Genomic DNA, 16,280 nt, shown 5'->3' on the forward strand with positions numbered 1-16,280 from the left:
ATCACATTTTCACCTTGAATTGCATGATCCAGCCTTCAGTGGGGGTCAGGTCATGGGTCACTGCATACACTTCTCTTCCGTCGTGACTACCACAAATCATGACACCATCAGGGGAGTCACAGAATCTTTCTACTGTACAATCATCATGGAATAGCCAGTGCTCATTTACTTAAAAAAAGAAAAACAAAAATTTTATGACAGATTTATGACAAAAATACTTTGAAACAAATTTTCACTTTAGGCAAGATCTAGAATTATTTTAAGTAGAAATCTCTCTTATTACATACCATCCATAGACAAAACACTAATGTAAGCACATAGTTTTAGGAACATGGATACTGAGAGATTGAGATATATCAAGTATCCAATACTAGCTAAGTCTACATTTAGAAAGAAAGAGTGTATTATATGTGTTACAGATGAAAAGCAAAGGAAAATATATACCCATTTATTTTTTCTGACAGGTGTTTAACTTTTTAGGCAGAATCTAAAGAAGGAGGAAGATTTTTAGTAACATGATAGAGGAAGATTTTTAGTAACATGATAGCCAAGTGAGTTAGTTATTTCTACTCAAATTTTGGTAGTACCTTCTGGGTAATTAAAAAAATTGTAATAGTAAAACTCATAGAACCAGAGAGTAGAATAGTGGAAGGGGGAAATGGGGACTTGTCACTCAAAGGGCACAAAGTTTCAGTAATGCAAGGCTGAATAAGCTCAGGAGATCTACTGTACAACATGGGGCCTACAGTTAACAATTCTGCATTTCATACTTAAAAATTTGCTAAGAGAGATCTTAATGTTAAGTGCTCTTACTATAACAGAAAAATCAATATTAAAAAAGAGGGGGGGCAGGAGGAAACTTTTGGAGGTGATTGATAAATTATGGCCTTTATTGTGGTGACGGTTTCATGGGTGAACACTTATCTCCAAACTCATCAAATTGTATACATTAAATATCTAAAGCTTTTTGTACATCAATTACACCTCAATAAAGTGATTTTTTTAAAAAAGCTTCTAGGAGTCTAAGGAAAATTTAAGCAGCAAGGTTATGATCTGATCAGTGCAGAATAATCCTATTGTCCCTCTCTCTCTCTCACACACACACACACACACACACACACACACGTGCGTGTGTGCACACATTTGTGTCCATCACAATTTCCTTTCCCTTTCGGAAGTGTTTTTTTTTTTTATAAATTTATTTATTTTTGGCTGTGTTGGGTCTTCACTGCTGGGCATGGGCTTTCTCTAGTTGCAGCGAGTGGGGGCTACTCTCCGTTCTGGTGCCCGGGCCTCTCATTGCAGTGGCTTCCCCTGCTGCGGAGCACAGGCTCTAGGCACGCGGGCTCAGCAGCCGTGGCGCACAGGCTTAGTTGCTCCGCGGCATGCGAGATCCTACCGGACCAGGGCACGAACCCATGTCCCCTGCATGGGCAGGCGGATTCCCAACTACTGCGCCACCAAGGAAGCCTGGAAGAGGTGTTTTAACATAATGATTTTATCCCAGAAAGGTCAGACATTAAACATATCTGGAAATTTCATCTAATTCCTGATACACTTTGATTTCATAGGTCCAACGTTTCTCTGGCAGTTTCCTGGTTAGCTCCAGCATTCACAGTGAAGATGAATGGGTGCAACTGCAGGCTTGGGTTACTGTGCAAATCACAGAGTTGGCTGGCCTCAGAAGAGTCAGAGAAGAGACCAAACAATTTAATTGGAATTGAGCCTTCACTAGTGTTGTGTCTTTTTGATTTTGTCTGAGCATAACATATGTCTGTAGAACAAGCAGTTTATCTCCAGGACTCAAATGGCTACCACAATGCCATTATCTGTTAAGTTTTCATGGGATTTGGAGCTACATTTAGTCCTACAGCACAGATACAGGACTCAAGAATCAAAAAACACAGAAATATGAATTCCAATAAGAATACCCTGAGTTTATTCTGGGGTACATATTTTATTTTATGCTAGAACTCTGCAATCCTGATGAAAAAGGGCTTACATTAATCAGCTAACACCAATCTCTTCCACAATATCATAAACAACTTATATAAGTAGATATTACACTTTCTAGGAGCACTGTCTTTGCAAGACAAGCAGGAGCTTAATTGTACAACACGAATTAGTCTAAAGTAAAAATCACTATTTTAGGTACTTGAAAAATACGTATTTGCTTTTATTCGTACAGAAGTTGTACTAAAATTATTCTCTGATCATAAACTCACTTATGTAAACCATTACATAGGGAAAAATAAATAAGTACTTTAGCAAAGTTCTGAATCAGATCTATGTAAGTATGTATCTAGAAATGTATGTATCTATATATCTAGAAATGAAAAATTTTTAAAAGAAAATTACCCTGTTAATAAAATTATTGAATGCTATTTATTAAAACAAACTTGCTGGCTTGACCGAAAGAAAAGATTTAGTTACAATGTAAACCAGGAAGGTTGAGAGAAGCAAAAGGGTGACACCCTTTTCACTGTTTCTGTACCACTTGAAAATCTGTAAAAGGTTCCACATTGCACTTTTTGGAAAAGACCCAAATGGATTTTCATTTAGCATCAGTGAAAAATTTACCTGAAGTTTTGTCTTCCATAAACATGTCGAAAGCAATTCTTCCCACAGGGCCAGAGTCCGAGGGTGAACGCTCGTGCTGGGGCACTGGGGCGCTGCTGAAGGTGTCCAGCATGACGGTCCTCTGGTCCGCAGACCCTGAGATGAGGACGTTGTCAATGGCCCAGTCGTTCTGGTCCAGGCCGTCGTGTCTCGGCTGCCACCAGCGGAAACGAGTAGCAATCTCTTTAGCGTCAGAGGGGAGAAGGATATTCACGAATCTGAAGAAAATGATGGTTGGGGTGGAGGGGAAAGTCTTGTCAAATATCTCATGCGAGGAAGGGATGTTCAACCAGAGATAAGATATTACATGTCACAGGGAGGATGAGAAGAGGACGTTAGCTAAAATCGTTTTTAAAAACCACGATAAACTGTCTTAATTTTATGAAGTCTCACAAATCACTAAATTGGGGAAACAGAATGTGAACAAATTCAAGCATCCTGGAACTACCCCCTTGCTCTAACTGTCCCTGGGCAGGACTAAGAGGGACCCTACAGTTTTCTGCTTGCCTAGAGACCCTCCAGATCGGTAGGCATAGGGTATATGCACTCTGGTAGACATAAACCAATACTGACTTTTTTTCTGCCACTCAGGGGTTGGTTTCACCTGTTTCCTTCTCCTGCCACCTTGATTTTATTCCACTCCCATGTGTACCAGAAACTTGCTTGGAATTTGGACACTAGATTGTGGCAGGACATTTGGGTTCTCAGCCTGAGAGTACCAGGATATATGTAATTACTTCATCAGTTGCCTGGTTTGACATCCGCTTTATGCGTTATTGAAAACGTTATACTTAGAAATGCTGAGTGAGAACCATGGGCTAACAAGCCGAGCAGGCTGTCCCTGACTCAATCACCAAAGACAGACATGGAAACACATGGCTCCACCCTCCAACATGAATCTTTACCAGCTACAAATAAGGTCGGAAATACCCCTTAATCACAATGATGCATTAAAACCCCAGGAAGATATCAAACCCCTTCGAAATGATATTCACAACTCATAAAGTCTGTTGGGGAATATAATTTCCTGAGGTTTACTCTCCTATAAAGTCTCATCTTTTTATCCATGCTAATCTACCTCCCTTTACATTCCAGGGCTGCCCTGCGTGTTAGCACTGCAGTTCATCCTGGGAAGACCCCTTAAGCTGAGGGCTTCAATATGACCCCTGGGTTTTCGTCTTTCACATGGAAGAGGTTTTGTTATTTTAGTTTTGCCTACATACTATCTCCTTGTTGATTTTATGTTCCCTTCTCCTTCTCTCTTTGATGTCTTCCTTGAAGTATAATGACCAGAAGAGCAGGAAGTATTCGAGATGAGGGGCAATCAAAATCCATTCAAGGCTAGGATGTTATTAGTTGGATTTCCAGTACTTGGATTTTAAATACTTTAAAAAATATATCTATTTATTTATTTTATTTATTTGGCTGCTCTGGGTCTTAGCCACGGCATGCAGGATCTTTAGTTGTGGCATGTGGACTCTTAGTTGTGGCATGTCGGATCTAGTTCCCTGACCAGGGATCGAACCTGGGCCCCCTGCATTGGGAGTGCAGAGTCTTAGTCACTGGACCACCAGCGAAGTCCCTTAAATACTTTTTTTGATTATGTCCATCATTTTGTGTACCCTTTGGGCCATGATAACTCAGTGGATCTTGGTCTTAGGGAAGGGAAGTGTAGATTGTGAATCCCAGACCCTCAGCTGTGTAGTAACTGGCAGTTTGGAGACCATGAGTCTTTAGGTAAATAATCTTTTCCACAGTTCATTTCCCCATGCATCTCAGTTTTGAAGCTCACCTGTGCCCCTCCCTTCCCTCTTTTTTTGTATGCTCACCTTGTAAGATCTTTCTATAATTTTTTTCCTTTGAATTGGCATGTGTAATTAACATTTTAAAAAGTATTAAATAACATCAGAAATCTATCTGTTCCTGGAGGGACACACAATCACACTTCTTTATCCAGAGCAACAATCTTTTATCTTCATTTCTCTTTCCTGATAAATCCTTGACCACATTTTAAAAACCTTTGGAGTGGAAATTTATCCAAGGCTGCCGAAAAGTGTAAATAAATTATGACCACTGTTCCTACCTTGGTGAATTTGTTTCTCCTTCAGAGAACTAAAGTGGATTAGACAGTTATGCTTTTACCCTACAGAAACATAACTTCCTTCTCCCTGTATATTATGCTGTTAAAGTGTTCAGGAACTCGTATGTGAGAGTCATTATAACTTTCTCCATAAACAGTTTACTTGCCTTGCCTACTATCTCCTACTAATAGGTGAGCACATTTTTTTTTGCACTATTACACTGTGTACCACTTAGTTTCTATCTGGAATCCTTTACTGGTGTCCAACTTTAATGCAAGTGCAGTATTTAAAACTTTTGCTTATGGCAGAACTTTTGCTTATGTCCAGACTGCCTTGCATCTGGGTGTGTCTCTGTGACTAAGTTCTGGCTATTAGAATGTGAAAGGAAGTGTGGACAACTGTTAGGAAGTGTCCTTAAAGAGAGTCAGCACACTGCTCTTGCCCCATCCTCCTGCCTGCAGGCTGGAATGGGGGTCCTCTCAGACCAAAGCGTTGAGTGTGGCGGAAGTACCAGTTAGAAGGAACCTGGGTCTCTGGTCCTGGTGGAGCCGCTGTAGCAGCTCTGGGTTACTTCCTTCTGGATCTAACTTACATAAGAGAGGAAAAAAAACACGTTTTACGTTATTTTAGGTTTTCTGTAATTCACAGCTGAACATATCCTTGACCGATCGTTGAATTTAAATGATCATTTACAAGGTTCTTGATTGTTTTTATTTTACGTAATATTTAGCTTGTACCTGGTTTGCCGTGCACTGAGATTATCTACGTTTCTCCTTTTATTTATTCTGTTTCTTCACTGGGCTGCCGTCAGCCCTCCCCTCCCCTCTGCTCTGCTCGCCTCCCACCTTCTCTCCTTCTCTCTTTCTCTCCTATATCACCTTCCTCTTCCCTATTCTCCTCCTCCTACTTTAATAAATATGCTCTTTTCCTTTGTAACAACCTTGGGACTTTTCTAATCAGCTGCAATTGTTTTTTGCCCTTCAAGAGTATATTCTTAAAACATGACCCATACATTGTGTTTCTTCAGGGTTTTTCAATAAGGAATTTAAAAATAGACTCTAGGCTTCTTAAGGATATTTACATTTTGCGTTTATTTTCTAGCCCCCAATTCTCTAAAATGGAGTGAACACTATATAAACAAACAAATAAATTACTTTTCTGTTTCCACTTTCCCAAAATGCTGTTGAAATTAATTATCATATATTCATTAATTTATATGAGTTTTTACAGTGGGTCTATTCATTATTGGCATTGTGATTGTGTATTTTATTTTATTTGCGGATTCACAAACTAGTTTTTTTTGAAATAAAAACCCCAAACCAGCTGTTTATGTAGCTCAGAAACCTTGTCTTCGTGTTGGTCTCAGAGGCATCCTCTACTGGTGAGTGTGGTCCAGGTCCCCTGTGGTCCCTGTGATGGATTGCTGGCAGGTCTTACTAAGCATCTTTGCTCAACATACTAGTTATAAGAGATAAAATAGAATACAAACCCAGGTTTACTGTACTGGTCATAGAAGATTTCCATTAGCAGGTTCCAGGTAATGCCTCCATTGACAGAATATTCCAAGAGAACACCTTGGTTACGGTTGTTTGGTGTGATCAGGCATCCATACATGAAGTAAAATTGGATAAACTCAGAATTAGTGAGGTTTAGATCCACTGTGACCAAGAGCCGACTGCAACCCTAAGGAAAAGAAGCAGAATGCAACAACACGGTGATAAGGAATCATCATTACAGGTTCTAGGTATTCTCTGGCTTCCATCCTTTCTTTTGCAATACAAGTCACACAGTATTGCAATAATGATTTTCTTATCTCTCCTATTATACTAACTCCTACTATTGCCTTTAGCACACAGTAGGTACACAGCAAATATATGCTGAACTTTGAAATTTCAGTATTAGAATTTACTTACAAAGGGCAATGTAGTCTAAAGAGATTCTCTTCTATTTTCTTCTAAGCAATAGGAGAGCTGAAATTAAGTAACTATTCTATATTTTTATTAAATTATTTCTAGCTATTTATAGGTATCCTTTAGATTTTTAAAAAGGTATCAGCTATTAACAAAATAATACACTGAGATGACTATTTTAATATGAAATTAAAAATGATGTCCAAAAATGTAATACAACTTAATTATAATTAGCAATATTAGTTGTAAGCTTTTTAAACTTTTATAGTTGATTTTAATGTTTTCTATATTAATTCATTAACAGAGTCATTTCTTAGTTGAAACTATGAAGAAAACTAGGCCTCTTAGAGTTCCATCTAAGCTAGGAGGAGTACTGTGAACACTGCATTCTTTTTTTTTTTTTTAACATCTTTATTGGAGTATAAATGCTTTACAATGGTGTGTTAGTTTCTACGTTATAACAAAGTGAATCAGTTATACATATACATATGTTCCCATATCTCTTCCCTCTTGCGTCTCCCTCCCTCCCACCCTCCCTAACCCACCCCTCTAGGTGGTCACTAAGCACCGAGCTGATCTTCCTGTGCTATGCGGCTGCTTCCCACTAGCTATCTATTTTACTTTTGGTAGTGTATATATGTCCATGCCACTCTCTCACTCCGTCCCAGCTTACCCTTCCCCCTCCCCGTATCCTCAAGTCCATTCTCTAGTAGGTCTGTGTCTTTATTCCCATCTTGCCCCTAGGTTCTTCATGAACTTTTTTTTTCCCTTAGATTCCATATATATGTGTGAGCATACGGTATTTGTTTTTCTCTTTCTGACTTACTTTACTCTGTATGACAGACTATAGGTCCATCCACCTCACTACAAATAACTCAATTTCATTTCTTTTTATGGCTGAGTAATATTCCATTGTATATATGTGCCACATCTTTATCCATTCATCTGTCAGTGGACACTTAGGTTGCTGCCATGTCCCGGCTATTGTAAATAGAGCTGCAATGAACATTGTGGTACATGTCTCTTTCTGAATTAGGGATTTCTCAGGGTATATGCCCAGTAGTAGGATTGCTGGGTCATATGGTAGTTCTATTTTTAATTTTTTAAGGAACTTCCATACTGTTCTCCATAGTGGCTGTATCAATTTACATTCCCACCAACAGTGCAAGAGGGTTCCATTTTCTCCACACCCTCTCCAGCATTTACTGTTTGTAGATTTTTTGGTGATGGCCATTTTGACCGGTCTGAGGTGATACCTCACTGTAGTTTTGATTTGCATTTCTCTAATGATTAATGATGCTGAGCATTCTTTCATGAAACACTACATTCTTAATCACTGTTGATGATTATAAAAATCCAACATAATGTATGTCTTCTTGCTACTCTTGGGCTAAAATACTAGTATATTTCATTGGCACAAACGTAAACTCTAAGGTAGGACGTGGTAGGGCAGTAACGAACTGATAGTGAATTTGTAATTTTTAAAAATTAAATTGCCTGTAAAGGGTATTTAATTATAGTACTGGAGAAATTCTACTTTTAAACAAGTCATCTTTGGCAGCAATGCATAATGACTATGAAATTTCTCAAAGCAATTTTCTAACGTTGCTGCTATCATTCATAAAATAACCTGCTAAAAATACACGTTTAGTAATTACTAACAATTACTCTTTCTTGGATAATTTACATAAGGGATTAATTATTGTTAATAAATTCAGGAAACTGAAGCTCATTTTCCAGATTTTTGGCTCCCTAAATCCCAAATCTGTTGCAAGCTCAGGAATTTTCAATTAGAGCATCATTCAGGTGGAAGACCCTCACACATTGTGCAAGCTCTCTATCCCAGGGTGGAAATTCATTTAAGTCCTTTTTAAATGTGTACTTAAATATGCCTGTGCTGACACTACCCTGCATAATTAAATTGTCACAGCTAATTTGTGATTGGAAAGTGTTGAAAATAATTAGCATTTTCTGATTTGTAGAAAGTTGTGAGTTCACATCAGGGTTGTGCATTTAGAGTGTCTAACTCTGCATCCTGATTTGCAAATTAAACTTCAAAAGAGACTTGACTTTTTGGGGGGGAACTCAGAGGATGCAGAAATGAATAAACAGCAGCCAAACACTAACCCCACTGAAATGCAGAGCCATTCCCGAAGCCACAGCTCCACACACAGTACTTAATTTCCCTCCATTCACAGTCAGCCAGTTCTGGTTGGATGGGGCCCGATTGAAGTTGTCTTTGAGTTGGGTTGGAAGGGAGGTCTGGGGCTCATCACAGTACAGGCCACCCCACTGCTCGTCACAGCTGGGAGTGGAGAAAGAGAAAAGAAAAGTCAACATCAAACAAAGCCCCTGCAAGTGTTCTCTCAAATTAGCAAAGCCAACTCCTTTTCCTAGTCCAAGATGATGAAAGGTTATCTTCACAGAGCTTGCTGGAATTCACCTGCTCTCCTTAACAGTGCTTTAGGTTAGAAATAAGCTGTGAATTAACTGCCTCTATGCTTTCCTAAAGTAGTGACTTGGGCTTACAGGTGGAGAGAGAAGCAATTTGAAAGAATTTACTAAAGCCCTGTCCCTGCATGACACAGCTCTGGATGGCTGATAAGTAATTGCAGCTACCAAAGTAAACTGGTTGGTCCTAATAATTTATGAAACTGGTCTTTTTTTTTTTTTTTTTTGTGGTACGCGGGCTTCTCACTGTTGTGGCCTCTCCTGTTGCGGAGCACAGGCTCCGGACGTGCAGGCTCAGAGGCCATGGCTCACGGGCCTAGCCGCTCCGCGGCATGTGGGATCTTCCTGGACTGGGGCACGAACCCGTGTCCCCTGCATCGGCAGGAGGACTCTCAACCACTGCGCCACCAGGGAAGCCTGAAACTGGTCTTTTTAATAGTGGCTTTGAGCCAATCAGGAATCCAAGAGGCCATGTTCCAAACAGCAGAGGGTACTTTGGATAGCATCTGCCATCTCTGACCACAGAAGTGAATTCCCTGTTCAGTGTTGGAGGAAATATGAATATAGGACTGGGAGGCTCTGGGATCTCAGAGGTCATGCTGGATATGGGCTAGAATCATTAATCAAAGGAAAGACTCCCCAGGTGTACAGGGATTAGTGGAGAAGGAACTGAATTCTCTATCAGCATTTTCATTCATAGTACCCCATCGAACAGCAGAGTCTTTGAAAATAAAGCCCAGAGCCCCGTAGTACACAACACACACACACACACACACACACACACACTCTCTCTCTCTCTCTCTCTCTCTCTCTCTCTCTCTCTCTCTCTCACTTACTCTCTCTCTCTCTCTCTCTCTCTCTCTATTTAGATCCTTCCAAAGATACTAAGGCTCTCTGAGTAAAATTGTAGGTCTCTCCATCAAATACACCTGGCAAATTGATCAGGCATTTATATACTTCCTTATGCAAATACCACAGGAATACCACTGAAACCACAAGTAAGGCATATCACTACATACATTCAGACCTAATTGAGAAAAATACTTAGGATGTATTATTTTCAGTCAGAACATATTGAACTCCTGAACTTCTTCTAATGTCTTTTTCAAGGCTCATATCACAGAAACATAGAAGAAAATAAAACAAGTCAATTATAACTCAGCCTTCTCCCTACAAGATAGCTATTGTTCAGTTCCTAATCTCTAAGCAAGAACAAAGATAGCCATAAACTCCATAGTTAGCTCAAGGTCAGATTTCAGGAAAAATGTATCAATATAACCTAAAGCAGCTTGGAAGTGATTAAAAAAACAGTTTCAGAAAAATCTCCTGGCCGGAAAGTGAGTCAGGAACTTTCTGTAAAAGGAAGAAAAAAAACCTACTTACACACAGTTTCCTTGGATGCACCTTCCATGGCCACTGCACATATCTGTGCAGCCATCCCCGATATAGACATTATCTATTGCCCACGTCTGCTGCTTGTCAAAAGGAGCTGGTTGATGCCAACGGAAACGAGTGGCTTGGGACCTTTGAAGAAAAAGAGAATTATAATGAAGGATGTGATGGACAAGAGAACGTGTTCTGGTATGTTTGAACAAGTGCATGGAGGAGTGTACACAAATGCACGTACGTCCTCACTTGTGTTCCAAAAAATGTACTCATTATGGCCAATTCTTTGCCAAACTTTGATTAAGAAAACCAAACCAAACTGAACTGCAATAGCTTGAGAATATACTGTGTTGGCTGAGAAGTTCATTCTTTTTTTTCCGTAAGATGGCTCTAGTACCGCTTAGTTGTCTTTAACTTCATTTGAAACAATTTTGTTAGATTGTACTGGGACAGCTGTCGTATCAGCGTGGCAGAATGTAGTGGAACAAAACGGTGAATACGTTGTTCAATAAAGTTCTTGGCGAAAATGAAAAAATGTGTCTTTTATTTTTACTTAAAAGCTGAAGGAAATTTTGGGCCAACCCAATATTTTAGGCCAATGAGCTTTCTGAGCCTTGTGAAAACAGACTAAAACAGATACTAAAATGAATGCTAAAATCAGTAGCCTCATGGGACCAGTGAGCCCTAAATTTTGTGTGGAAATCATTGTGGAGGGACAACAGGGCTGCTGCCAAGTTGTATTTGCATTTTAGGAAATGATGTTTGTCCTTGAGCAGCCATAACCCCTCTGCATTTGAGTTGGGGAGAGGATTTCAACTCCTACGTGCTCCCTAAGGCCAGACACTTTTGTATAGGAGGCACACTGCTCAGCAATTATGAGGAATTCTCACAATGAGAGCCTTAGGAAGACTGGGGGTGTATATCAGAAGGATCAGTGAAACCTTAGATAAGATAATTGGACAGAGAAGAGAGAGGATAGTAAGACCAGACTTATCTTATATTGATTTAAATGCAATGTAAATAAAACCCAAACAGGGATTCTCCCATTCTGGAGAATATATATTTGCTCATTTGCACAGCTTGGGGGAGAGTCTTGTTCATAAGGACAAATAAACTTATGTGTTTAGGGACACTAGATGGCAGTAAAATCTAAACAATGCCTGAGGCTCAAGTGAGCTTGAACATTCAAAGACCTTGGAGGAAATAATTAGCCAAAGCAACTCTTGTTTTATGGATTTATATACTTTTCTCATTAAGAGATATGCTAACCACTTGACTGAAAGATACCTGTTTTAGGCAGGGCCAAAGACCAAATAACAGCAAGGATTTAAAATTTTCCAACTGAACACATTTATATTAAGTTTAGAAAATAGAAAAGAAACAACAAAACTCAAATCTTCACTCTGAAAATAAATCGTTCAGTTTGATATCTGTTTGCTGAGCATCTATGCACTCATTTCTCCATAACCTGTCTTGCTCGCCAGCTCCCATCTGTTCGTCTCAGCAGAGAAACATCTACCTAATACCCTCCTGTCACTTGCTATTGCATTTAACTTCAATCCCAAACTCCTCCTTGGCCCACAAGGCTCTGCCGGAGCTGAGCCCTCTCCTCTGGTCCCTCACCTCCCTTCTGGAGCCCGGCTCCTCCTCTCAGCTCCTGAAGCTCCTCCAACTCTTTCTTGCCTTCTGCTGGCATGTTTTTCCTTTCTGCCCGGTTAACCTCTGTGTGTCCTTCAGGTCTCAGAGGGAATGTTAGGTCCTCATAGAGAAATATTCTTTCAGATCCCTTTAAAAACTACATTTCTTCCATAGCAAATGGTTCTTTTCCTTTCATAGTATTTATCACAACTGTAGTCATATATTTGTTTGCATATGTATTTCTTAAATGTCTGTCTCTTCCTCAGAAAAGTTGTAAGGGAGCAGGGTGAATCTCCTTTTGTTTAACATTATACACTCAGTGTACAGCACCTAGCACTTAGTAGGTGCTCTAAGGTGCAGGGAGCGGGTATTCTCAGAGTAAGTAATATGAAGATGCCCCTGCTGTGGCTGTGTAACTCAGTGCTCTGATCATCAGTTAATTTTTATAATTTTTAAAGACTAAGTTTATTAATAGCTATGCCTGGTACATGCAGCAACATCTTATAAATAACATAGAGGAATATCGTATTTTCCATAGCACACCATTACTTGGATTTTAATAACAAGTCAACACTTAACATACTTATTCTGTCTTTTAGATTATATTTTTCTGAAGGGCAGGAAATATCTCTGTATTCCTTCAAGGAATATTGTTTTATATCTTCAGTGTGCATAGATAGTGGGCAAGTAATAAGATTTCCTTGTTCCCCTAATATTTTATATATGCTCCATTACCTTTAAATTTTTTTAAAATTGAAGTATAGTTGATATACAATGTTTCACGTGTACGCAAAGTGATTCAGTTTATATACATATATTCAGTTATATATATATATATATATATATATATATATATGTATATTGGGTTGGCCAAAAAATTCGTTTGGGCTTTTCTGTAACATCTTATATGTTCTTTTTCATATTCTTTTCCATTATAGTTTATTATAAGATATTGACTACAGTCTCCTGTGCTATACAGTAGGTACTTTTTTTTTTTTTGCGGTATGCGGGCCTCTCACTGTTGTGGCCTCTCCTGTTGCGGAGCACAGGCTCCGCATGTGCAGGCTCAGCGGCCATGGCTCACAGGCCCAGCCACTCTGTGGCACGTGGGATCTTCCCAGACTGGGGCATGAACCCGTGTTCCTTGCATCGGCAGGTGGACTCTCAACCACTGCACCACCAGGGAAGCCCCGGTAGGTACTTTTTAAAATCTATTTTATACATAGTAGTGTGTATCTGTTACTCCCAAATTCCTAATTTATCTCTCCCCCCTCCCTTTCCCTTTGATAACCATAAATTTGTTTTCTATGTCTGTGAGTTTATTTCTCTTTTGTAAATAAGTTCATTTGTATCATTTTTTTAAGATTCCACATATAAGCGATTCCATATGATATTTGTCTTTCTCTTTCTGACATATTTCACTTAGTATGATAACCTTCTGGTCCATCCATGTTGCTGCAAATGGCATTATTTCATTCTTCTTTATGGCTGAGTAATATCCCATTGTATATATATATATCTCACATCTTCTTCATCTATTCATCTGTCAATGAGCATTTAGGTTGCTTCCATGCCTTGGATATTGTAATAGTGCTGTTAGGAACATTAGGGTGCATGTATCTTTTTGAATGAGAGTTTTCGTCTTTTCCAGAGGTATGCCCAGGAGTGGGATTGCTGGATCACATGGTAGCTCTGTTTTTAGTTTTTTAAGGAAACTCCATACTGTTCTCCATAGTGGCTGCACCAATTTATATTCTGACCAACAGAGTAGGAGGGTTCCCTTTTCTCCACATCCTCTCCAGCATTTATTATTTGTAGACTTTTTGATGATGGCCATTCTGACAAATCCATCACCTTTTATTAAAGCTCTTATCATGTTTTATTTATAAACTATTCATGCATAGTTTCCTCTGTTGGATTATTCTCCTTAATTACCATTTTACTGTTGGTGACTCCTACAGATGGGGCTTCATAAACCTTTACTGAAAGAATGTTTAATTGGCAGCAATAAAGGTGGCCAGAAAGAATCAAATAGGAGATGTCTTGAGAGTGGTCGGGCAGGGGCTGAGGGTCAGTGGTGGAGAGGGCAGTGATTTGATGATTGTTAAAGGCGGGGGAGATCTTCCTAGGAGTGGAGGATGGCAGAGCTGCCTAGCATGTGGTGGCCCTGCCCACCAGAAAGACAAGATCCAGCCCCACCCACTAGAACAAAGGCACCAGTACCCTACAACAGGAAGCCTACACAAGCCACTGAACCAGCCTCACCCACTGGGGGCAGACACCAAAAACAATGGGAACAATGAACCTGCAGCCTGTGAAAAGGAGACCCCAAACACAGTAAGTTATACAAAATAAGAAGACAGAGAAATGTGCAGCAGATGAAGGAGCAAGGTAAAAACCCACCAGACCAAACAAATGTAGAGGAAATAGGCAGTCTACCTGAAAAAGAATTCAGAGTAATGATAGTAAAGATGATCAAAAATCTTGGAAACAGAATGGAGAAAATACAAGAAACATTTAACAAGGACCTAGAAGAACTAAAGAGCAAACAAACAATGATGAACAACACAATAAATGAAATTAAAAATGAAATCAGTAGCAGAATAACTGAGGCAGAAGAACGGATAAGTGACCTGGAAGATAAAATAGTGGAAATAACTACCGCAGAGCAGAATAAAGAAAAAAGAATGAAAAGAATTGAGGACAGTCTCAGAGACCTCTGGGACAACACTAAATGCACCAACATATTCATATTATAGGGGTCCAAGAAGAAGAAGAGAAAAAGAAAGTGTCTGAGAAAATATTTTAAGACATTGTAGTTGAAAACTTCCGTAACATGGGAATGGAAATAGTCAAGCAAGTCCAGGAAACGTAGAGAGTCCCATACAGGAAAATCCAAGGAGAAACATGCCAAGACACATATTAATCAAACTATCAAAAATTAAATACAAAGAAAAAATATTAAAAGCAGCAAGGGAAAAGCAACAAATAACATATACGGGAATCCCCAGAAGGTTAACAGCTAATCTTTCAGCAGAAACTCTGCAAGCCAGAAAGGAGTGGCATGACATATTTAAAGAGATGAAAGGGAAAAACCTACAAACAAGATTACCCTTCCAGCCAGGATCTCATTCAGACTTGATGGAGAAATTAAAACCTTTACAGACAAGCAAAAGTTAAGAGACTTCAGCACCATCAAGCCAGCTTTACAACAAATGCTAAAGGAACTTCTGTAGGCAGGAAACACAAGAGAAGGAAAAGACCTACAAAAACAAACCCAAAACAATTAAGAAAATGGTAACAGGAACATACATGTCAATAATTACCTTAAATGCAAATGGATTAAATGCTCCAACCAAAAGACACAGACTGGCTGAATGGATACAAGAACAAGACCTGTATATATGCTGTCTACAAGAGACTAACTTAAGACTTAGGGACACATACAGGTTGAAAGTGAGGGGATGGAAAAGGATATTCCATGCAAATGGAAATCAAAAGAAATCTGGAGTAGCAATTCTCATATCAGACAAAATAGACTTTAAAATAAAGACTATTACAAGAGACAAAGAAGGACACTACAAAATGATCAAGGGATCAATCCAAGAAGAAGATATAACAACTGTAAATATTTATGCACCCAACATAGGAGCACCTCAATACATAAGAAAAATGCTAACAGCCATAAAAGGGGAAATCGACAGTAACATAATCATAGTAGGGGACTTCAACGCCCTACTATCACCAATGGACGGATCATGAAAATAAATAAGGAAACACAAGCTTTAAATGATACACTAAACAAGATGGACTTAATTGATATTTATAGGACATTCCATCCCAAAACAACAGAATAAACTTTCTTCTTAAGTGCTCATGGAACATTCTCCAGGATAGATCATATCTTGGGTCACAAATCAAGCCTTAGTAAATTTAAGAAAATTGAAATCGTATCAAGTATGTTTTCTGACCACAACACTATGAGAGTAGATATCAATTACAGGAAAAAAACTAAAAAATACAAACACATGGAGGTAAACAATATGCTACTAAATAACCAAGAGATCACTGAAGAAATCAAAGAGGAAATAAAAAAATACTTAGAAACAAATGACAATGAAAACATGATGACCCAAAACTTATGGGACGCAGCAAAAGCAGTTCTAAGAGGGAAGTTTATAGCAATACAATCCTA

At 39.0% G+C, this 16,280-nt stretch overlaps 1 protein-coding gene across 2 annotated transcripts in view; it reads right to left on the reverse strand.

Moving 5' to 3' along the window:
- Positions 1-16,280, reverse strand: part of RELN (reelin) — a 527,861-nt gene that overhangs the window by 28,765 nt on the left and 482,816 nt on the right. For both annotated transcript variants that reach the window (XM_060107639.1, XM_060107638.1), the window contains exons 47-51: positions 10,445-10,585; positions 8,738-8,915; positions 6,190-6,383; positions 2,581-2,837; positions 14-168 (exon numbers count right to left, since the gene is read on the reverse strand). In XM_060107639.1, the coding sequence (XP_059963622.1) occupies positions 14-168; positions 2,581-2,837; positions 6,190-6,383; positions 8,738-8,915; positions 10,445-10,585 (925 nt within the window). The remainder of the gene's footprint in view (positions 1-13; positions 169-2,580; positions 2,838-6,189; positions 6,384-8,737; positions 8,916-10,444; positions 10,586-16,280) is intronic.

The sequence above is a fragment of the Mesoplodon densirostris genome, chromosome 9, assembly GCF_025265405.1.
Source record: "Mesoplodon densirostris isolate mMesDen1 chromosome 9, mMesDen1 primary haplotype, whole genome shotgun sequence".
Lineage (NCBI taxonomy): Eukaryota > Metazoa > Chordata > Mammalia > Artiodactyla > Ziphiidae > Mesoplodon > Mesoplodon densirostris.